The 26103-nt window shown below is 38.3% G+C and overlaps 1 protein-coding gene across 1 annotated transcript; it reads left to right on the top strand.

Annotated features, from left to right (window-relative positions):
• Positions 1-104: 104 nt before the first annotated feature.
• Positions 105-15105, top strand: LOC590488 (B9 domain-containing protein 1). Its single transcript, XM_030983905.1, has 7 exons — positions 105-266; positions 2721-2789; positions 3705-3816; positions 4894-4990; positions 6238-6300; positions 11262-11329; positions 13705-15105. The coding sequence occupies exons 1-7, from the start codon at positions 207-209 to the stop codon at positions 13899-13901; spliced, it is 666 nt and encodes a 221-aa protein (XP_030839765.1). The 5' UTR covers positions 105-206; the 3' UTR covers positions 13902-15105.
• Positions 15106-26103: the final 10998 nt, after the last annotated feature.

Genomic DNA, 26103 nt, shown 5'->3' with positions numbered 1-26103 from the left:
TCTGCCTGTCTCTAAGCTCACAACACATGCACAAGTACACGATCATAACAAGACTGGAACCATTTCTTACAACAAGATGATAATGTGCCTAGCGCGAATCTCAATAAAGGACTGATCCCAATCTCTTAATATCGGTTGACGTGATGACCGACCGCGACCATGAGAAATAGTTTTGCGGGAATATTAGAAGAGCAAGAGCAAATAAGATGGCAACAACTCCGACTGTGTTTTTGCTCATGATGAGCGGTCAGATTGAAGGAGGAGATGTGAGTAACGAAGAGTCATTCAAGTACTGAATAAAATGCACTCCCTCGCCCTGAGCCATTATGAATTAAATATAGACCTTTGTTATCCTCGTTTAGTTGCATAGCCATAGCTGGCGCTGATTCTTAACATTTCAACACCACTGTATAGATCTAGTGTATTTTTGTCATACATAGCTGCATTACTATCCTGGCTGTGTATTAAAAGCTGTGCTATTGATTCTCAACATTTCAAACACCACTGTACAAAACTCATCTGATTTCACCCAAAATCGATACTTTAGTGACGATTAATGATACCTAAATAGCAGTGAAATACAATTTTTTCAACTTTCCGATGTTAAAAAGAATAATTAAAAAATTCAAATTGTGAGTCCACTGTCAAACTTGCCGATCAGTCGCATCGGAATGATTATGTGCATCTCTGCGTTATGAGCGTATTGACTATTCATGTACCCAAATGATGCCTGCTAGCACGTAGTGCAGTGCTAAAGGTCAATACGATGACTCTCTATGCTTTGCTGGAGTGTATTTTTGTGTGTACTCTGTTCAAAGCTCAATTGAGCTGCTGAGCTGAGTTCACTCAAAATCGGTACTTTAGTTTAGTGACAATTGATAACACCTAAATAGCAGTAAAATACAAATTATTCTACTTTAAGTACTTACCGATGTTAGAAAGAATCGTGAGCCTAGATCTTCAAACTGGCGATCAGCCACATCGTATTCATTCAATGTGTGCATTAGTGTGCAATTGCTGCCTCATCCTTCGGACCTTAGCATGCAGTACACATGGCTGTCAACCCTCCCGCATTTAGAGGGAGTCTCACGCCACCACGCACATTCTCCCGCCGGCCCACCAGCTAGTAGCGGGAGACTCCCGCCACAACCCCCTTCCTCCCGCTCCTGCAATCTCCAGGTTTATGAAAAAACCTCCCTCCAAACGTGTAAAATAAACCAGCGTACTCGTATCGTTTGCAATTATGTATTTACCCCAATTTTTTTTTTTACTCAAACCCCCCCCCCCCCCCCCCCCCCACAAAATGTATGGCCATTCGGTACAACTAGTACAAGGGTCTAAAATCAGACTTTTTACTTAGGTGATTGCAATCACGTAAGTTGATCTACAATCACTCAAGTCGATTCAACAACTATATATAGTTTTTCAAGCCATTTTCAAGCCCTTTTCATTTTGAGGGAAGTTCTAAATTGGTATTGTCTTTTAAATGCCATTGGAATTTAACCTATGTTTCTTTTTTTGGCCTGCAAAAGGGACATACATTGCATGTAATCTGTGTAGGCTACCTGTATCTATTCTGAAGTTAATAACAGTTAACATATACGTACATGCACAGTACATGTACAGTATAAGAGTTTAGCTAGTGGGCAATTCCACGGTAACGGAAGGACACTCAGACAAGATTTTTGAACTTCAGGTTCATACTAAAAGACTTGTTTTATTAGTATAAGATGTGAAACAGTACAGATATAATACCTATATAAGTGCCTTTAATTCTCCCCCCAAAAATTGTCATTATAGTTAAGTAGTTTAAGAATGTGCATATTAATTATCTCGGTAACGGAAGGACATAAAAATGGACATGGTTTTTCCAGTTAATTAGTGTTTATCCAAACTTTTTGAAGTTGATGAAGCTTTCCACTTGACTGAAACACATTTTGTTCCCCATAGTTTAATACATACTAATAAAACATTTCTTTTAGTATGAACCTGAAGTTCAAAAATCTTGTCCGAGTGTCCTTCCGTTACCGTGGAATTGCCCTAGTGCTAGTGTTTGAAAAGTGTTTTTTTTAATTCATTTACTAAAAGCTAAAAATCATAATATTCAGCCTCAAACTGTAGTACCTTATAGTAATATACAAGAATAATCTGATAACAGTTGGTAATCATCTTCATTTTTCATTTAGGTCTTCATCATCTGCTCTATTAATTTAATATTTATTTGGTCTTATGATCTTACCTTCCCAAAATTATCATTATAACTTACTTTTTCCAGTCATGATTTGTCCTGCTTCTTCTTCTTCTTCTTCTTCCTTCTTCCCCCTTTTCCCCTTTCCTTCTTATCTGTTTTACTTCTCCTTGTTCGTTTCGTGTTTGTAAATTGTATGTTGTTTTGAAATATTGTCTTGTGTTTTCTAAGTCTTCGTAGCCAAAATTTGAAACATTTATATTTTTATTTTTTTCTGGGGGATCCACAACCTACAAGCACTGCTTTTTAGTGGATCCCCCCCATTTCCTCAGAAATTAAGAAATTCTTGTAATAATTTTATTATGTGCAAAGTTTATTTGTATAGTTTCTTGAAAAAATGAATTATGTATGAAATCAAATGTAATATCTTTGTTTACCTTTCTGTTGGAAATGAAATAAATATGAATATGAATATGAATACTCATAGAATTTACAATTTTCTTTTCTTTTTGTATTTAATTCTGATCTTCAGTTTCCAGAGTTTGATGATTTGTACGTCAAATACAACTTTGTTTATGGTCCAGACTGGGTCATTACAAGCGTAAGTAACTTACTTCAACAGTCGTTATCCTCCTCTATTATATGTTTATTGTTTCAATCGTTTCTTCTCCCTCTACTACTATGTACCTGTAGAAAATTAAGCTGTTTGATATTGATTTAAGGCTAAGCCTTCTTTGTGTTGGAGTCTTTGAGTAATTATGTGCATTATCAAAATATGCGCTATGGGTTAAAGGACCAAATCTTTTCTTTTTTTGACAAAGGAAGGCTTTTCTTTTTAAACTGAGAAATTGTTCATGTTTTGTTAATTAAGATTTCATAAGATACTTTTGCATCAATTTGACCTATGGAAAATGTACTATCACCGTTAATTGATAAACTGATATCTTGTCTATCAGATGGCATTGTAACTTGTAAGGATTACCTCTCAATTAATGTCCTGTCCTATTTAATCTACAAATTTTCTTCTTTTTTTTCTCTTTTTTTTCTCTTTTTTTTCTCACTCCCCTGTATTCTTTGAGACATGTAGGCCTACCTTTACATAAATGTAATATGATAGACATACATGTAGAGGGTATGATAAGGTAAATTACCTGACCAGAACAATACGGTAGTTACATTTTCAAAGTTGTAAATCAAAGATTTGGTGACATACATGTATTTTCATAGGGCCTCAGGGGGAATAAATTTGAAAAATCTTTTCCAGGAAAATAATGAGAAGAAGAAGAAGAAAAAAAGAAAAAAGCAGCATGATTCAGGTCTTATCACAAACATGTACACATGTTTGGGAGGGGGGGGGGCCTGTGGTTGTGTTCTGACCTACAATGTAGATAGCCTGGGTCTGCCATTGTTCTCTCTCATAAGTTTTATTTCATAATATATTGTTTTTTGTTTTTAATTGATGCATTTTATTCTGTATTCGTTATCCTAATTGTTTAAAATGTATTTCTTACCCTAGGGTCTTGAGGAAGGTATTTCACAGGTGTGTAAAAAAAACGTTTATGGAAACCAATACTTTGTGTGGAACTTCCCTCTAGATGTGACATTCAAGAGCACCAACCCATATGGCTGTAAGTACATGTAATACTAGATCATCAAACGGCTTGCTCAAATCACATGGAAGATTTGAGAAAATAAGTTATCACTATTGATTAAGTATGTTTTGTCACCTGAGCCTGAACTGAATCACTGTGGCCCTTGGGTCTCTCCTCCCTGTATAACTGATTAGGGGTGCGCAGGTGGACCACTACACAAGGGTTAACCCCTACTCTTTAATGGATAGTGCAGTGGGTTCTTATTGTGCAAAGTTCTACAATTCCAAAAGAAATGGAGCAATTATGAGATGTGTAACTATATGGAATGTTAGTGTTGGTATGAAAAGTCCTGATATGCATCGGATTTGGTTTTGAACTGTAGTTTGTTTCATAGAACATTCTCAGTCCCAGCATCGATATAGAACTGAGGACATGTAGTAAAAATGGCCCTTATTTAGTACATCAGGATAACCTCCTTCCAGTATAGTTCCTTGAATTCTATTTGATGTACTTGTTTGCATTTACAAAGACCCATCAAAGTGATTACTAAAAGATAACTACACTCTAAAAAGCTCAAGAAAGATTACCAGCAGTCGTTTTCAGGACTCCCCAATCTTCCCCCGTCTTTCTCACATGGTGCAACCGTAATCCTACTGTAAGGTAAACACCTAGAAGTAGATCCCCTGATACATCTTCTCAAAAGTATGAGAGCAAGATTTTTAATTGATGAAATGATGATCAGTGCAAAGACAACCTACTCAGGAAGTAGGAGTTATTTCATGGTTTATTGAAATTCATTTGTCTTCAGTATTTTGGTAAATATCAGCAGAAAACAATTGTTATAATGTTTGTAGTTGTGTTTTAATAGTAATAATATTAATAATAAAAATGGTGCTTCTAAAGCGCTAACCACCAAAGTCTCTATAAAGTGCATTGTAATATATTTCAGGCTGCAGAAATATCTCCTGTAAGGATTCCAAATGTGCCTAAATGTGATATATTACTTTCTCTCTCTCTCTCTCTCTCTCCCCCTCTCTCCCTCCTTTCCTCTCTCCCTTCCTCCCCATCTCTCTCCCTTCCTCCCCCTTTGTCTTCCTGTCTGTCTTCATGCAGGGCCTCAGTTGGTTTTGAGTGTGTATGGTTTAGATGCTTTTGGAACAGCTGTTGCCAGGGGGTATGGAGCAGTACACATACCTATCACACCAGGAAGGTAACTCAAACACTTCAAAAAACAAATATATTTTAAAAACGGTTGATTCATCATCATTGTTTGCCATCCTTTTCTCACATTGTAGGGCTTGGTGTTTCATTCCCTCATTACATATGGTAGTGGTGGTTATTTTACCTGACTGATAAGAAAGCATAAATGCTTGTTAGTAAGCAACCAGAAGGCTGACGGCTTTAGGTCTTCTCCGAGAGACCTGGTAATGAGGATTAATGCCTTACCAAAGGGCACTAGCGCATCGCCTTGGTTTCGAACCTGGGTCACCGGATTACGAGACCACTGCTCTACCGACTGAGCTATCGACTCAGCGTTCTGGCCTTCAGCATCCAGCTGGATGAGGCCAGATGCTCTCTATCTTCTCCTAGTGTCTCCTTCCAGGTGTTGCAAGGTCTACCGTAGGTATTGAGCCCGCAACCTGGGACCTGGCTCTCAAAGCCTTTTTTCAATGACCAATGACAAAAACCAGTGACAAATCTGCTGACAACCAATCAGAAGCAAGGATTTCAGTAGCTTATAACAAAATCTGTTATTTGTCTCTGATGACAAGTTTTGTGAAATGCCCCCAGTCTGGATTCTAGAAGGTCATTGCTCTCTGAAGCTAATGTTTTTCTTTTCTTTCCTCCTAACCACATGACCATACCATCTCAGTCTACCCATCTTTATATCCTGTGAGATTGTTGTCAGTCCTAAGGATTGGAGGAAATCTTCAATTCTTCTTTTTGTGTTTTAGAGAGGTCTGAATGAGAAGATGGTTGAGGAAAATACATGTGGTTTGACTTAACGTAAACCTGAACAATGAACTGAAAACCTTATTCCTCAACACTATCATGGATAACATTTACTGTTTTATTTGTACCTGGTAGCAATATATTTTAGAGAACTGATTTCCATAAGTTGAGTGTCATAAATTCACAAAGGAGAGAGCTTTGTTGATGCCCATAGTTATACTATAAGTTATTACCATGAAACATAGACATATACATGTAGCATTGATATACAGTAGACTAATTTGAAGGGTATAAACATCAATGATAAGCATTCAACAATCCTTATTTTTAGGAAAATAAACACCTTTTGGCATCAGAGATGAATGCAGGAGACACAGTGTGTTCCCATCATACCCTTGCATGGACTTGTAAACTGCTATTATTTTTTGTTGAATGATGTCATGTATCACTAGATGCTATGGAAGTATTTATTGTAACAATAAGTGTTCAATTTTTCTGTGATAGGCATTCCAGAATAGTTCCGATGTTTGTACCAGAAGCTTCTTCAAGATTCCAGAAGTTCTTAGGGTAAGTTTAGATTCCTCAACTATCATCAGTATAGAGTATTGAAGTGAGCCCTCTTGTGATGGGAACAAGGAAGGTCTTCTCATATCTTTACTGGAAATGGGTTTGGTAATGCTGAACAAACTAGACTAACCTTTGCATCCTATCAGGTATCCACCTGGGTGGAGAGTGGCAAATATAGATTAATCTTGCCAAAGGACTTTAGTGCCGAGCTGGGATTCAAGTGAAGGAACCACTATACCATAACATCTCCACAATGCAATGTTTTAGTGGCATTAAAGTCATGTATGAAATGTCTGAAAATTGTTATGTGTGGTTCCTGCACCAAATTATGCCGTTTGCCACTTAATTCACAATCAGTTATCATGTATAAACAATACATCTACATGTAAAAGGAAATGTTTTAAAGAAAATGCCAACTTTTTATGGTTTAACAACCACAGGATATTTTTCTACAAAGGAGAATGAAAGTCAAAAAATAATAATTGATCATTTGAAAAATTCAAAAAATAATTTGAAATCAGTCGTTTGAAGTCACTAAGAAAATTTCAGATCTTGTTCCTTTTTTTAGCTCACATCTGAACTTATAGCTGACGATAACTGTCTTCTTATTTGGAAACTTTAGTGAATACCTGTATACACACCCTACGAACCTGATTGTTGTATGAAAATGTGAGTTTTAATGTCCTCTACATAATGACATAGGTTACAATAAAAGGTTTCATTTTCCTTTTAAGTATGCAGAATTCAAATTTATTTGGCCACTAAAATGATAGTCGATTTCTATTTTATGTATAGCATTTTCTACCAGCAGGTTGATGGTTTATAGTATGTAGTAACATGAGATTTATGGTATCTCAAAGCTTCTCGTGTGATATGTCTGAGGTTGTGGTTAATCACATTTTAGTTTTAATGAGTGAGACTGGTTTGATCCCTACATTAATATTCACCACTGCCACCCGCCCCACATCTTCATGATGATGAACAATCATAATATGTAAGCCTGGTTTTTTAGTGTCAAGGTAAACATTACAATGTCTAAATGAAAGCTCTATAGGGCCCCATGCATAATTAAATAAGGAGTTAATGAGGGGCCCGGGATGGGTGACTGATGTACAGTACATGTACAGGTAGTTTAGGTTACATCCATTAATTTGAATACAATACCAGTATGTATACTCAACCCTCATCTTATATATTATTTTTATTGCTCAATTACAGGAGTATCAGGTTGGGTTTGTTTTTATCAGGACGATGATGACTTTGTCTTCATGTGACCATGTGCATGTAATATGAATGTTTATTATAAGATAAAATAATCTATTTTATACAACACTTACGTGGATCCCTGTCATTTGATTGGAGGATTGTTGGTCACATGATATTCAATAGATGGTATATTGCACGGTCGTGCATTTTTGGTTATATGCGCCGTGCATTTTTGGTTATATGCAGACTGCGTACCTCTCTGCCGTGCGCGCGCGTATCCCTGCGTGTATCTGATGCGAAGGCAATCTGAATGTAATCGAGAAGGCTTGAATCCAACTTGAATTTATCTTTAATATAAGGAGTAAAGCATAATTTGTTGATTAACGTTCTATTAGATCTTCTTCGATGTTGTATAAAACAAATAATGAATGTTTTTCATTCGTTCAATGGTGCGAATATTTTCATTCGTTGAAAGATTAACATTAATTCTATTCAACTCGGCTGACGCCTCGTTGAATAGAATGTTAATCTTTCAACTCATGAAAATATTCGCACTATTGAACTCATAACCATTCATTATTTGTATAATAATAACTTTTTACCACATATTGCATTTTATGTACCATTATGTAACATGTAGGTGCAATTATGGTTATAATCATTATTTTCATGTTTGTGTGTCCAATTTTTTTCCAAATTGATACTGCTACCTCAGCTGCTGCTGCTGCCACTAACACCATCACCACCACCACCATCACCACCATCACCACCCCCATCATCACCACCACCATCACCACCACCACCACCACCATCACCACCACCACCACCACCATCACCACCACCACCACCACCACCATCACCACCACCATCGTAACCACCACCATCACCACCACCACCACCACCATCATCATCACCACCACCACCACCACCATCACCATCATCATCATCACCACCACCACCACCACCATCACCACCACCATCGTAACCACCACCATCACTGCCACCACCACCACCACCATCATCACCACCACCACCACCACCATCACCATCACCACCACCATCGTAACCACCACCATCACCACCACCACCACCACCACCATCATCACCACCACCACCACCACCATCACCATCATCATCATCACCACCACCACCACCACCATCACCACCACCATCGTAACCACCACCATCACCACCACCACCACCACCACCATCATCACCACCACCACCACCACCATCACCATCATCATCATCACCACCACCACCACCACCACCATCATCATCACCACCACCACCACCACCATCACCATCATCATCATCATCATCACCACCACCACCACCACCATCACCACCACCATCGTAACCACCACCATCACCACCACCACCACCACCATCATCACCACCACCACCACCACCATCACCATCATCATCATCACCACTACCACCACCACCATCACCACCACCACCACCACCACCACCACCACCATCATCATCATCACCACCACCACCACCACCATCACCACCACCACCACCACCATCATCACCATCACCACCACTGTTGACACTCCCACAACTACTAATAATGTTGACCACCATCACTTCCAACACAACCCATACCTGCCAACCCTTCTAAATTATCCGGAGTATATTCTGATTTTCTGGATTTTTAGGACCTAAACATTCTCAAAGAACACTTTTTTATATTTTTTTTCCTTAATTTAGCTTGATTTATCATGTGCCGCGATTTGAGTGCTTGCCTATTGCCTGTGTTGAATGGCTGCATGATCGGGCAGCAAATTTGCTTTTCGCTTTTAAAAAAAACACAGATTTACCGCATATAGTTTAATACACTGCCGCTGCATACATGTACATGGTAAGGCCGTGCGAGCCCTGCTAGAAATTCCTAATTCTTATTTTCAAATGTTGGCAGGTATGACAACCACTACTACAACCACTACCATTGCCACTCCCAACCCCACCACCACAACTACCACTAATTCTAATTCTACTACTGAAATTCTACTACTAACCTGGAGTATTACGACCTCCTCTCCTTATTTTGTTTAAAGGGGATTAAGTACATGAGAAAGGAATCAAGGAGAGAATAATGAGACGTTGACCTTTTGGGTTTATCCTTCAGCGACAGTACTTGTATAGTTCAAGTGCTACCATCTCTTTTCTTCAAGCGTGTTTTTCTGTTTGTGATTTTTGATGTTGTGACTACATGTAGGTTGTTGTTGTTGGTTGTATTTATGGCGTTCAGTCAAATTTGACTATTTACGCCTATAAGTCTAGTTCTTTATTGTCGTGTCAAGGTAGTCGAGTCGTAATATAATTCCTGGCTTGGAAACTCTTTGCGCCCGTGCTTCGCTGGTCCGCTGCTGTGACTAGGTCATGGTAAAAGCTTTCCTTTATAGGCAAATAAGGCAATGTGTACGTGTACGTGTGTTTACAGTTTATAAAATATAATATGTAATGTTAGACTGCTTCAAATCATAGCAGTGAACTGATCACGAGAGCACTACCATAGCTTGAAGTGATGTGACCTCGGAGCTGAGCTATTAAGTGCACACAGCAAAACAAAACAAAAAACTATCACATGATTATTGGGCCAGACACCGTCCCTTTGGAAGAGCTCCACCCTAACTTGTTATCAGACTTCCGAATTTGAAATGATTGAGTCTGTCTGTATGCATGAGCTTTATCCTTAATAATAATAATAATAATAATATTTAATTTTTATATAGCGCTTAATACAAATGTCTCTAAGCGCTTTACAAATATTCTATTACCCCGGTCATTGGATTCAGTGCTTGCCCGCACACACTGTGTGCACAATCTCCACTCCTTGGGGAGCATTCCAGCTGGGCGTTACTTGACGCTCACAAGCTGTTTGACCGACAATGACGGCCGCATCCTACCGGGTAACATTGGGGGGTACTAGCAGAGTCAGACTAAGATTGTTGAGCCCTTTAGAGGAGGGGTATTGTCTCGCTGGTTTACTTTGAAGTCCCTCTTAATTTATATATTTACCTGAAAATAATATTTAGAGTGTGCTTTTCATTGCCATGGATGTAGTTTAAAGATCATAAAAAAAACAGCAAAACACAAAAACAAAAGCAAAACAAAAACTCTGAAGCACTGTGATTGGTTACTCGTAATGGTACAAGTGCGGTATACTGTAAGAGCAGTATGGTTATTAATAAATTACAAAATGTTGGCATATAACATATTCTGGAGCAGCCAACGCGGTTACCTAAAATGGGTTGTTGTTTTCAACAACAGCCAGTGTACATGTATAGACACTCTCTTGCTACCAATGAGACCATGTTTTACATTATTTCAAACAAAGATATTCCTTGTTTTTTTAAATACTAGATTTGTCCACAAAGGTGTATACCTGTAATGAGAATAGCCTGAAATAATGGTTTAAAAATCTCGCTAGTCATCGAACCGCTATTTATAACGTGTAACTTCCTATACCTGAAGGACCGCTATTCTTTGAATGCAAAGGGGGTCACTATTCATAAAGACATAAGGACCGCTTTTCATAATGTGAGATGAGGGTCGCTATTCATAATTCACATTGAGGATAGAGGCAATTTATTTCATTTTAATTGATCTAACTGACTGGGATAAGTCTACAATTCTGAAAGGTATTTCTCACATGGATTCTGTACCTCTTATATAGACTGCTTTATAATGAAGAAAGTATTATTTGTTATTTGTGTTTGTATCTCTGTTCATGTTTTGTTTAGATGGTTCATGGGAAGGAGGCCTGAGTATGTTGATACGAATGTGGTTGCTAGAGGAGAGGGCAGAGAAGGTAAGATTAATATCATATACAGAGCATACCTCATACACAGATCTATCTTGGATTAAAGGTATAGACCAGTTTTGGAAACAACCCCTCTCAAAAATGAAATGGAAGCTCTTAATACCATGCAATCATGTGAAAGAATATGTTTTTACTAATTCATGATGATACAAATTTTGACGGGAAACCGCCTACTAATTGATATACCGGTATTCAGTAAATTATCATATCGATCGGGCTTGGATAGATATCGCGAATGCACTTCAACATTCAACAGCTTGGGCATATATTTCTGCTTTTTTGTGAATTTAGGTTGAAGTATTGCCATCTTAACCTCTGAAGGCAATATTTAAACAACATTGAATGGATATTTTACCACTACTGGTCTAAACCTTTAATGTAAAATCAGATGCATTCTTAATGATGGTCATTTACTTGGCATAATTATTATTTGTATAAAAGAGTAGAAATCTATGTGAATCAGGACCATGTGCACAAGTTGTGAAAGTTTTTGCACCTGTCATGATCACTACTACACAATTTTTACGGTTAGGAACACTACACATTTAGAATCCTCAGCAGGTATTGACATTTAATTCATATGACGAGAGTGGAAAGTTATTGCTTGTCCAACATATTGGATTACTGAATGTGAATCCAAAACAAAGTTATTTTAACGGTCTATAATTCAAGAGTTTAGGATCGAATGATCGGTACTCTGATAAATTAAAAATCATTTGGTTAAAGGGGTAAAGACCGGTAGTGGTAAAACTGCGGTTCAAGGGTTTGGGGTGCAAAATATCCATTAATATTCTTTAAATATTGCCTTCTGATGTTTAGATGGCAATACTTCAACCTAAATACGCAAAAAAACAGAAATATATGCCTAAGTGTTCGATGTTGAAGTGCATTCGTGATATCTATCCAAGCCGGAATGATATGATAATTTACCAAATTGTATATTAATTAGTAGGCGGTTTCCCGGCAAAATATGTTTTATCACGTATTAGTCAAAACATATTCTTTCACATGATTGGTAATAAGAGCTTCCATTTCATTTGTTGAGAGGGGGCGTTTCCAAAACTGGTCTATACTCAGAGTGTGAGTGAATCGGAATCGCCAGGTCTGTACCAGTTTATGTGATGGTGAGGCAAACTGACAGAAGGAAGGCACCATCATATTGTACCAAAACATTTCAAAGTTCTGAGAAAGCTGATAGCACGCATCAGATTATACTGTAGGAGTATGTTATTTTATGGTGGTGAATCTGCAGGTCAACCTCTAAAGTGTCAATATCTTTATCAAATTTACATTTGGCCTTTAGTCATTAACCTACATGTATTGGATTCTGCTCTATGTTAAATTGTTATTGTTTTTGTAGTTCATTTGGTAGATCCTTTCTGTGCTGTTTCCTTGTACCATACTACCAGTAGATCTATCAAATATCTTTTTCTTTTAGAGTGAAAGGTTACTGGGTAGACCTTTAGAAGTTCACCTCCACAATTAAGTCAGGTATACAGTGAGAAGTACATGTAGGCCACAAAGGTTAAATTTCTTCCCTTTGATGTAGTAAGATAAACCTTGCATTTTTTTTGTTAAACATGCAAGTTTAAGTGATTGTCAAGTGGCAATTAAAAAAGTTAGACGCGTGCAACAACAGTCACATACCTACAATGCACTCATATTACTCTCACTTTAATATCTGTTTGTTATATGTAATATAGAAATGTGAAGTTAATCATGTTACACTTATTTTACCCCTGGATGATATGCAGCATAATGTTGAAGCATGAAGACCCAATCAAGATCTCTTGTTGATCATTATATTATGGCATGTAATAATAATAATAATAGTGGCTACTTGTATAGCGCACAGGTCCACCTTTCGGTGCTCATGGCTCATGTACAGTTCTTTCATTATATATATGAACATTATCATGAGTGTATGATCAAACATTGGTCTGCATATTAAATCTATATTTGATTAGTTTTCAATTTCCATAAACTTGGCACAATTTAAATCTCACCCAAATTGTTCCACAATATTCTTGTTTTTTTGCTTTCAGTCTATTAATGGGTACACAATAGGAGTCCTCTTTGTTTGTCTATAAGGATGTTAGTGTATATGAAATGCATTTCAATCCTCTTATTTGTTTTCATAAACCTGTCTGTGGAGGTTTTTATATCCTTTTCTATGTCACAATATATTATGGTCTCATATATGTGCCTTACTTTAACTGTAAAATATTGCATCTGTATTAGGGAAAGAATGTAAAGATAAAAATAATATCTCTCTCTCTTTCTCTCTCTCCCTCACTCTCACTCTCGCTCTCTCTCTCTCTCTCTCTCTCTCTCCGTGTCTCTCTCTCTCACTCTGGCCACAGTAACCCGAGTCCGCTCCCAGGGTAGCATCAAGTGTCAGTTCAACATCATCTCAAGAGACATGAAGAAGCTTGGTTACGATGCCACGCCCAACACCATGACCACACCCAATGGAGTATCCAGTCTACCAAGCAGTTCCGCACCTGGGGCAGGGGCATCAGCAGAACCCTCATCTAATAGGGACGGTGACCATTCATGACACGCCCAACACCATGACCACACCCAATGGAGTATCCAGTCTACCAAGCAGTTCCGCACCTGGGGCAGGAGCATCAGCAGAACCCTCATCTAATAGGGACGGTGACCATTCATGACAGGGTCAACATTAAGATCTTAAATCAGGCAGTGATTGTTTGTAGAGGCAAAGTAAAGACTTGATGTTGAGTGAATTCTAACTTACTTGGCATTATCCCAAGAATGGAGAAATTGGAGTGTCTACTCAATCCAACAAATCATTTTTACCAAGAGGAAACAAAAGAGTAACCCTAGATAATGGGCGTAAAATTTATCTATTTCTCATATTTGTTAATATTTTTATCATTCCTGTTGAGAAACTTCTTCTTTCTTTTTGTTCCCTTTTTTGTTGTTGAGCAGTGCTCCAGGAAATGATAAGAAAACCCTGGATGTGCTGTGTGTGTCAAGTCACTAAATACTCTTGAAATATAGATTTATAAATGGGCCAGTCTATAGCAAAATACTGTACCACAGCCAGCCTATTTTATACTACGGGTATCAAGTGAAATAAAGAGTTTTCTATTGCCTGAAACCAGGCAGTAGTTCATATTTCATCCTTCTAAAACACCCCTCGGATACACTCCTGTGACAATAGCTCACCTGTATCCAAAGTTTCTTTCAGTAATATAATTTTAAAATATTTTGAATTCATAATACAATAACAATGTCTCTCTTTCTCTCTTTCCTTCCTTCTGCCGACAATGTTAGAATCCAAACCACCTTCTTGAAATATTATCCCCTCGTTACTTGACTATTGCCTGTCAAGGAAATAGAGCTAAAACATGCCTGGTATGAATCAGTACGTGGTATTGTTTGTTAATACCTGTTAGGACACCTGAGCTCATTACTGTTGTTGTTCCTTCTCAGATATCAGCTAATTCTCAGATATTTCACAGAGATGCAGGAGGATTTGCGCTATTTGATACAGTGATGGATATCATTTTTTGTAAAAAGTCATGTTTAGATCACATCTGCGTGACAAATTTCTCAATTTTATATATACACAAAATTTGCAGGAAAATAAATGGAATAAGAGGCAAAGCTGACATGTTGTGCTATTAAATTAGCTCCTAACAAACAATAAGCAGCAGAAAATAATGCAAAACCAGGTTACTATTTTCATTGAAATAAACCATTTGATGAAATATCAATTTTAAAAAAAAGAATGTGCAAAAAAAATTATCATTTTTTTCTCATAAAGTAAAAGTGTCATAGGGTCTACAAATGTAAGTGTCTTTGTTTTAGCTCTAGCATGTGTACATTGGATGTGTTGGAGGTAGATTTATCACATAAATCATCATCACACATTTCCTTTTTTTCTTCTTTACTGTGAATACAAACAATTGGGCTAGCTTTGTTATTTACGTGATAGGATCTGTGCAAACTTCGAAATATTCATACATGTACTATTATAGCAGTCGTGAAGGAATTATTCCATATATTTTCATCTCGTATGTTGATGATTGGTTGATGAGTTGAGCATGGTTCATGTTAGGCAACATGTATGCAAAGAAGTGTAGTGGTCTAGAGGATAAGTCTCTGGACTTTGAACCACAAGGTACAGGGTTCAAATCTCCCTTCCACAGCACTAATGTCCTGTGGCAAGACATTAATCCACATTTACCACACTGTACTTGAGTGTAGTAAGTCTGAACCTGGCATGATTGATTCCTTGAATGCACTGAGAGCTACGGTTGCCAGAGTTAAAGCTTGCTTGATATTATCCAAAGTCTTTTAGAAGCATATAGCGCTATATACAAGGACTAAATAGTCTTAAATTCTTTCATGCTGACAATGTTGCTTCTCATAAATCTTCTTTAAGAGTAATTTGTAGTTAGTAGCAATAAATATCTTGAGACAATTAGAGAAAGAGAGGCCCATTTACACCATTTTGAAAAATCATTAATTTTTTGGACTACCATTTTCACTACTGGGAAGACCCATACAAAAACCATAGAAGTTTGATCATACCAACTTTTTGATGAGTAGTGTGCATGTGCGACTCGTCAGTGCCCTGGACCTGTTAGCACTGAAGTGAGGAGGGCCACGTGAGCAAAAATCAATATCTTACTGAAGTTTGCATTTACACTGTAACAAATGGGCTTTAATCTTTTGTTTAAAAAAGTTTTTTTACCCTGGCTTTAGCATGGCTGCCATTACAGCGCTCTAGCCATTATGGCGCTCTAGCATTAATACCTGCCATATGCAACCTTGTTAAGGACACTTTACTATTGAAAGCTAAGAAGTGGATTACATAACATTGAATTTTGAGATGTATAACAATAGGTCAAGAGGTATACTGTTCTTTTATCTTTACCTAGATCATTTAATTAAATATATACTAATAAGTATACCAAAATTGTTATTTACATATTTACGATCAATTGCTCTTTTATTAACACACTTAGGTTGCTTACAAGATAGCTGAAAAATGGATACATTGCATGTATGAATACATGATATAACGATAACCATGTCAACCAAATTTAATAATTTTGCAAATAGGAAAAATTTGTTTGCTTCCCACAAAACATGAGCATTTGTCTACATCAAAAACCCACTACTTGTAATGGCCAAAATTAAACTGATTGAATCTTTGTGCAGCACAAAACATACAACCATTCGGTACAAGGGTCTGAAAAGCAGATTATTACTTAGGTGATTGCAATCACTTATGTTGATTCGACAACTAATGGTCGTTGTTTTTCCACAAAAATCAATTTTCAAACTCTTTCGTTATGAAGGAAGTTCTAAATAAGTATTGTCTTTCAAATGTCGTTTGAATTTAACCTTTTCATTTGACCTGCAAATGGGCCATAGTACCTTTAACTGATGAAATTTGAATTCAAATATTGCTACCTTTTTCTTTTTTCTTGAATTAGTGTGCCTACACATGTGTACATTAAGCACACGAAGCAGTTAGGATTGTACACATTCCAGGTGATGTGATTGTTGGTCTACATGTAAATGGTCTAGTATTCATTGCCAAGTAAATAAGGAATTCTGTGTCTCTAATTTAGTGCTGGAATTGCAACGTCATTTGTTTGTTTGTTTTACCACACTGCCAAGGAGGCATGTGCATGCTTGTAATTAATCAACCAGGGGACTGACGGCTTGTAGTCCTCTCCAAGGGATTTGGTAATGAGAATTAATGCCTTACCAAAGGGCACTAACGTATTGACTTGGTTTCGAACATGGGACCTCCCGGTTACGAGACCACTGAGCCATCATGCCTCCTTTAGAGATCATGAGGAAAATTGACATTATTCTCTTATATTCTTGGACAGTTCTCAGTCAATTATGAACTATATAATGTTTGTAGATATGTGCTGATTTATTTGTAAATAAATTAAAAAATCACCTTGATTATTGGTTTATAATGTGTAAATATAATAAACATTTGTACTGTTGATAAACAATCATTGATAAGTGTGTTTTCTTTATTTCAATTTTCACTTTATTTCAATTTTCACTTTAATGCAGTTGAGCTGTTGGTGTTTTCTTGATCAAGGTCGTGAGCCCGGCAGCCACTGAGCAGCACCAGATCGACGTTGCACTATTCCCTATTGTTGAACGCCAAACAAGGTAGCAGCAACTCGCGTCTTTTGACGTCTTTTGGTATGACGTGGCCGGGGTTCGAACCCACGACCTCCTGGTTGTGAGGCAGACGCTCTAGTCACTGAGCCAACACACCGATATAGATAGAAATTGATCGAAAGATGGAGTGATAGATGGATGGATGGAGTGATGGATGAAGTGATAGATGGATGGAGTGATAGATGGATAGATGGATGGATGGAGTGATGGATGGAGTGATAGATGGATGGATGGATGGATGGAGTGAGAGATGGATGGATGGATGGGTGGATAGATGGAGGGATAGATGGCTGGATGGATGGATGGATGGAGTGATGGATGGATGGATAGATGGAGTGATGGATAGATGGGAGTAATGGGTAGATGGATGGAGTGATAGATGGATGGATGGATGGATGGATAGATGAATGGATGGATAGATGGAGTGATAGATGGATGGATGGGTGGAGTGATGGATGGATGGATGGAGTGATGAATAGATGGATGGAGTGATGGGTAGATGGAGTGATGGATGGATGGATGAAGTGATGGATGGATGGATGGATGAATGAATGGATAGATGGAGTGATAGATGGACGGATGGGTGGAGTGATGGATGGATGGATGGATGAATGAATGGATAGATGGAATGATAGATGGATGGATGGAGTGATGGATAGATGGAGTGATGGATGGATGGATGAAGTAATGGATGGATGGATGGATGAAGTGATGGATGGAGTGATAGATAGATGGATGGATGGATGGAGTGATGGATGGATGGGTGGAGTGATGGATGGATGGAGTGATAGATGGATGGATGGAGTGATAGATGGATGGATGGATGGAGTGATAGATGGATGGATGGATGGATAGATGGAGTGATGGAGTGATAGATGGATTGATAGATGGAGGGATGGATGGAGTGATAGATGGATGGAGTGATGGACGGATGGATGGATGGATGGATGGATGGAGTGATAGATGGATGGATAGATGGATGGATGGATGGATGGATGGAGTGATGGATGGAGTGATAGATAGATGGATGGATGGATGGAGTGATGGATGGATGGATGGAGTGATAGATGGATGGATGGATTGATAGATGGATGGATGGATGGAGTGATAGATGGATGGATAGATGGATGGATGGATGGATGGATGGAGTGATGGATGGATGGAGTGACGGAGTGATAGATGGATTGATAGATGGAGTGAAAGATGGATGGATGGAGTGATAGATGGATGGATGGATAGATGGAGTGATAGATGGATGGATGGATGGAGTGATGGATGGATTGTTGGAGTGATGGATGGATTGATAGATGGATTGATAGATGGATGGATGGAGAGATGGAGAGATGGATGGATGGATGGAGTGATGGATGGATGGAGTGATGGATGGATAGAGTGATGGATGGATGGAGTGATAGATGGATGGATGGAGTGATGGATGGATGGAGTGATAGATGGATGGATGGATGGATGAAGTGATAGATGGATGGATGGATGGAGAGATGGATGGATGGATGGAGTGATGGATGGATGGATGGATGGAGAGATGGATGGATGGATGGAGTGATGGATGGATGGAGTGATGGATGGATGGAGTGATGGATGGATGGAGTGATAGATGGATGGATGGAGTGATGGATGGATGGAGTGATAGATGGATGGATGGATGGATGGAGTGATGGATGGATGGGTGGAGTGATGGATGGATGGATAGATGGATTGATAGATGGATGGATGGAGAGATGGATGGATGGATGGAGTGATGGATGGATGGAGTGATGGATGGATAGAGTGATGGATGGATGGATGGAGTGATGGATGGATGGAGTGATAGATGGATGGATGGATGGATGAAGTGATAGATGGATGGATGGATGGAGAGATGGATGGATGGATGTAGTGATGGATGGATGGATGGAGGGAGAGATGGATGGATGGATGGAGTGATGGATGGATGGAGTGATGGATGGATAGAGTGATGGATGGATGGAGTGATAGATGGATGGATGGATGGATGAAGTGATAGATGGATGGATGGATAGATGGAGTGATAGATGGATGGTTGGATGGAATGATAGATGGATGGATGGAGTGATAGATGGATGGATGGATGGATGGAGTGATGGAGTGAAAGATGGATTGATGGATGGATGGAGTGATGGATGGAGTGATGGATGGATGGATGGATGGATGGATGGATGGATTTATTTGTTTGATTGATTGGTGGGTTGGATGAGTGAATGAATTAATGAGTGAGTGAATGATTGGTAGATTGATCGGTCCATTAATGAAGTCTTGATTACTTGCTTCAGGATAGAAAATCTGATCGATAACAATGTGATGAAATAATTGTGCAAGAGATGGAATTGTTATATTTTGCAATATTTATTTAATTACATAATTACACGAACACGTTTACAATACAATGGTTGTACTCCTTGTGCTTAATTATGGTCTTATTTATAACACGTCAATGAACATAATGAGTAAGACATAATTAAGTACATCTGAAAAATGAACAGGGCAACTTTGTTTTGCTTTTCCCTTCTGCTTTGATTCTCGCTCAGATCTGACCTTATTGGCCTGATAGGGTACTGCTCTGATTCTCGCCCAGGTCTGCCCTTCGACCTGATTGGGTACTGCTCTGATTCTCGCCCAGATCTGCCCTTCGACCTGATTGGGTACTGCTCTGATTCTCGCCCAGGTTTGCCCATATTGACCTGATTGGGTACTGCTCTGATCCTCGCCCAGGTTTGCCCATATTGACCTGATAGGGTACTGCTCTGATCCTCGCCCAGGTATGCCCTTATTGACCTGATTGGGTACTGCTTTGATTCTAGCCCAGGTCTGCCCTTATTGGCCTGATAGGGTACTGCTCTGATCCTCGCCCAGGTTTGCCCTTATTGGCCTGATTGGGTACTGCTCTGATCCTCGCCCAGGTTTGCCCTTATTGACCTGATTGGGTACTGCTCTGATCCTCGCCCAGGTTTGCCCTTATTGACCTGATTGGGTACTGCTCTGATTCTCGCCCAGGTTTGCCCTTATTGACCTGATTGGGTACTGCTCTGATCCTCGCCCAGGTTTGCCCTTATTGGCCTGATTGGGTACTGCTCTGATCCTCGCCCAGGTATGCCCTTATTGACCTGATTGGGTACTGCTCTGATCCTCGCCCAGGTTTGCCCTTATTGGCCTGATTGGGTACTGCTCTGATCCTCGCCCAGGTTTGCCCTTATTGGCCTGATTGGGTACTGCTTTGATTCTAGCCCAGGTCTGCCCTTATTGGCCTGATAGGGTACTGCACTGATTCTCGCCCAGGTATGCCCTTATTGGCCTGATTGGGTACTGCTCTGATTCTCGCCCAGGTCTGCCCTTATCGACCTGATAGGGTACTGCTCTGATTCTTGCCCAGGTTTGCCCTTATTGACCTGATTGGGTACTGCTCTGATTCTCGCCCAGGTCTGCCCTTATTGACCTGATTGGGTTACTGCTTTGATTCTCGCCCAGGTCTGCCCTTCGACCTGATTGGGTACTGCACTGATTCTCGCCCAGGTTTGCCCTTATTGACCTGATTGGGTACTGCTCTGATTCTAGCCCAGGTCTGCCCATATTGACCTGATGGGGTTACGGTTATTAAATTGAGTAATTTTTAATTTAATGATCTACCAACGGAAGTTGTATCTTAACTTCTTTCATTTGTTTTTGTAGACCGACTTGAATAAGTGTTTCAGTTCCGATTATTGATTGATTTGTACTAAATTAACACCTTATTGGTTCATAAATTCTTGATTATCTACTGTCTGCATTCCTCACTTTTGAACAATGACACCCGAACACATTAATCACCGTTAATTAACACACGTATTAGGACTTAATGACACTGGACAAGTACAAGAAAGCTTTATAATCAAAATAATAATTATATCAATTTATATAGTACAGCTTCTACATGCTCTACTCCGCTGTGCATGATGATAACAAAACTCTTAACCGTGAATATTTACAGACTAACAATAACAAAAGTACTATTCCAAATTAAGCTCCCAAACAAGAGCGTCTTCAATGAATCTTTGCAGACAGCAACAGATGAGGACTTTTTAATGTGTTTTTTTAGTGGTAGGTTATTCCAAAGCTTTGGAGCGGCGCAAATGAAAGCGCAATTTCCAAGAGTTACTTTTGTTTTTGTGTGAGATATAGCTTTAGCAGCTTAATTCATAAGTTATGTGCATGTGGATGTGATTTAAATTTAAATGATAATAATACCAGACAAACAATTTGGGGCTTGACCATTCAAGGTTTTAGCAACGATATTGTTTGTATTTACATGGCAGTCTTTTTCCTCTTGCCATGTCGTGTTGTTTGTGCATTGGTTGCCCCCGAAGTAAGTAGATTTTATCATATCGATATCATACCTAAGTGGGCATTATGTACCAGCTTGTAACTTGATAATATAGAGGAAGGATTATGAAGTGTTTCTGAGATATTGTTTTTCTTCAGACAGGGAAGCCTTATGCTTTTATAACAGCTCCTGTTACACTAGTTATATACATCAGTTTTAAAATATCACTACAACTTCTGCAGTTTTTTTTTCTTCAATTTCTTTTTTATGTGGGCGATCACAGGAGTCTATATAACGAAAATAAAATTCTGGATTATTGATAATACCGAAAGGGTCGGATCTTTAAATGAATAGAAGTAAAAGTAAAGCTGTCTTTTAAAGTAACGTAAAACGTTATGAAAGTAATAATGACCTCACTTAACAAATATCTATTGATACATATCATGACGTCAGAGCTTATATCTTAAAAATAAGGAAAGAGGAGAGAGGCATGACTTATTCACAAAATCATCGGCTTTAGGGCTAAAAAGGAATTTCTGCTTGTTTGCTAAGGGAGTATTGCATGCATAAGCATACAGTATTAAATATTCTATGAAATTAAGTTTACGTAATTATCTGACATAGTGGATAGAATAGCATAGCTACAGGGATGCCTGACCCCCTTATCAAATGGCAAAAGTAAAAATAATAAATAAAAGAGAACTATAGAGAGGAAGAGAGAGAGAGAGAGAGAGAGAGAAAAATACAGGGGAGAATTGGAGAGGGCGGAGCCTACTTAAAAGAGTTAGAGCTAGATTGCACCCCTTTCACACTCTTACTGGCCAGTGGACCAATGCTAAAATACTGAGCGGCCATTTTATAGGATTTTCCCCCTAATAACAGACGATCAATGATATTTGAGAATAGAGAGAAACATGTGCAAAACAACTAGCAGTCTTCAATATAAGCTGTCATGTGAGATAATGTCTCATTGCTGTTACATAATCAACCATATATCTTTTCGTTCGCTCGCTTTGCTATAGCTAATTAAATCTGTTTAAATGATAATAGCGAAGCTAGGACAACAATCTTAACTACCCGCATTTTTTTCGGTGCTCTATTTTTCCAGAAAATTGCCTTTTATGGGCGATGTGCCCCCGCACAAAATTGATCAATATATTTTGCTAAAGTCCCCCCCCCCCCCCCCCCCCCACCGCGCACGCCTCTTCCTCGACGCCCATGTCTTACGCCGTACGACGTTTTTCAGCGGTATATTTCTACATAAAACATCGGAAGCAGGACGTAGAATCTTAATCCTTTCCTATTGCCATTTGACCAGCTTGAACGAGGTTATTTCCGCCTATAACTGTTTTTTTTTTATAAAATGCTTTTTTTATGTTCAACCGACCAAAGCGCTTACAGTTTTATTATCTCTATTATACATTGGTCTGTTAGACGATTTTAAAATAATAGAACGTAATACTTGGTCCACGATTTAGAATGCCATTCGTCTATGGCTGATCGTCAGGGAAACGGAGTTAAGTCTTTTGTCAATTATGTTTGTTGCTACGACAGGCAGCCAGTGAAAACGAATTCCTAGCTCATTTTTCCTGATTGAGGTGTGATATGAAAGGGCAGAAAATGGACTTTCTAGAAATCTGATTTTCTCTTTGAAATTCAGATACCGCCCGCCAAATGACTTCTTGGTAACCTTTTTTCAAATTGTTTTTAATCACTCATGCGTGAAACATGCATCATAATTTTATGAGTTGCATCAAATGAAAAATGGGGGATCTAAGCTTTACAAATATGTGTCATTTATTAATCATAATCGTGATTAAAGGTAAAGACCGGTAGTGGCAAAATTGCGTTTTAAGGGGTTTGGGTGCAAAATATCCATTCAATATTGTTTAAATATTGCCTTCAAAGGTTTTTATGGCAATGCTTCAACCTAAATTCGCAAATAACCAGAACTATATGCCCAAATGTTCAATGTTAAAATGCATTCGCGATATCTATCTAGGCCGGATCGATATGGTAATTTACCAAATACATCAATTAGTAGGCGGTTTCCCGGCAAAATTTGTATCACAACTTATTAGTCAAAACATATTCTTTCACATGATTGGTAATAAGAGCTTCCACTTAATTTTTTGAGAGGGGGGCGTCTCCAAAACTGGTCTATACCTTTAAGTTATGATAAAACATTGTTAATTCTCGGTTTACACTGTACATCGGTGGGTTTAAATGATATTGGTACCGGTGGGCCGGGACGAGTGATTATGTTCATAGGATCATTTTAACAGCCGAATAGGATGATGTAGAGGACCAATAAATAATGTTCAATGTAATAATTGCGATATCGAGACACGTTACTTTGGTACCTGTCCATGAGTTGGGGATATTTCTTGATACTGATGGAGAGAAAAATGTGTATTCCTCTTTTTCTTTCACTGCTTCCTTCTTCATCAGGATAATAATTATGTGCACAAAAGAATTCAAAGGAGGAGAAGAAATAAAAGGAAGAACGAATATTAAAGAAACGTACATGTACATAATATTACTGAGATTTTCTTTAATAAATGATATTACATCTTCATTCTTCTTTTAATCTTTTTCATTTTTGTTGTTGAAAAAAGAAAGAATTTTATTTCGTTCATCCTTCCATTCTTCTTGTCCTTCTCTTCCTCTTCCTTCTTCTTTTCATCTTCTTCTCATCTTTCTCTGTCCCCCCTCTTTCTGCGTCGATAATATTTTTAGTATCGCATTATGCTTGCCACAATGTCCACACCCATCACCACGATGTGGGTTGTGGTCATGACATGTATGAAATACTAGTAGGCATAGGCTACTTCCTGGTTTATCTTACTGGTAGAATCATAAATTTTAGCCACAAACAAAAATATTGTTTGAAATATTGTGCCATACAATTAAATCATATCATTAAATTGAATACTTTCAGATTGGTCGAAAGTAATGTGATGTCCAAACTCATAGTTTTATATTCAGAAGAAATGTACAACATGATTCGCTCTGGAAACTATTATGTCCAGCTTGTTAAAATTTCGTTTGCGTCAATTTGTATTTTTACATTGCAGGTTGTATTCAGGAGTGTTTGACAACTTTAAATACGATAAACCGTCGTGCATAAAACTAGATGATGTACTTAACTTAATTGCTGTATCTCTTTATACTTCTAAAGTAATTATGATTATCACATATCCCCTTCCTCTACTCTCTCTCTCTCTCTCTCTCTCTCTCTCTTTCCTTCTCTCTCTCTCTCTCTCTCTATCTCTATCTCTCTCTTGTGACATGTTCAGTTTGAATCATATCATTGTTCCCAATCATCCTATCATACTTTTCTCGGTGACCGTTGCCACTCCCTGAGATTATATCAGAGGGTTTCACTCGGCACTATTTAACCTGCCTTCATGCCGTTATTTCAGGAATGATTTCATCGTTTGTTCTCTTCACATGGTCCAAGATACTGCTTAAGCATCATACTTTGGAGCTGGGTGTGATGGTTTGAATATTTATTGAGCGAGCGAGCAAAAATTTGAAGGTTTGTAGAGTCGCAATGCGAAAAATTACATCTTATAAAGAGGAACAGAAATCCTAATCATGAAAGACTTTAAAGATCTTTATATAAGAAAGAACATCATAATAACTTAAAATGTGAGCGTTGCGAGCGAGCTTTGGGTGAAATCGAAGAAAAAAATGCTTTTAGTCACTTTAAATTAGGAGAATATGTTATGGCGAGAAGAAAAGGGGGCAAATATCTAAAGGGAAAAGTGCACTTATTTAAAACATGTAAACAAACAAAGGGTTTTCAGCCATAACAAGTATTGCAAAACGCGATGATAAATTTGATCAATAACTTTAGTACATTCAGATTAATGAGCAGAACGACGTTATGCTAGAGATAAATAACACGACCATACAATATTCATGGTTATTCATTAGTAAATGACTGAACCGGTCAGTTGTCATGATGACCATCCATCTCGTGTATATGATGCACAGACTCGATATTAAGTTTCGTATTAGCTATTAATAGGAATGAAAGTCATTAAGTGTGTCGTGGGTCTTGTTTCTGGATGTGTGTATCATGCGGTGGGTGCGGAGAGTGCATTATTAGTCGTGTTATGGTTTTAGGAAAAAAATGGAAAAGGGAGCGACCGACTCGGGAAGAGTTTAAAACGGGTGTAGGCCCACCTAGGGTAGGGATTTTTGTCTTCTTTCTACGTTCTTCCCCCTT

Source organism: Strongylocentrotus purpuratus, unplaced genomic scaffold, assembly GCF_000002235.5.
Source record: "Strongylocentrotus purpuratus isolate Spur 01 unplaced genomic scaffold, Spur_5.0 spur5_scaffold_14, whole genome shotgun sequence".
Taxonomy (NCBI): Eukaryota; Metazoa; Echinodermata; class Echinoidea; order Camarodonta; family Strongylocentrotidae; genus Strongylocentrotus; species Strongylocentrotus purpuratus.
Note: the sequence above shows the minus strand (reverse complement) of the source record. Positions and strands in the feature narration are given on the sequence as shown.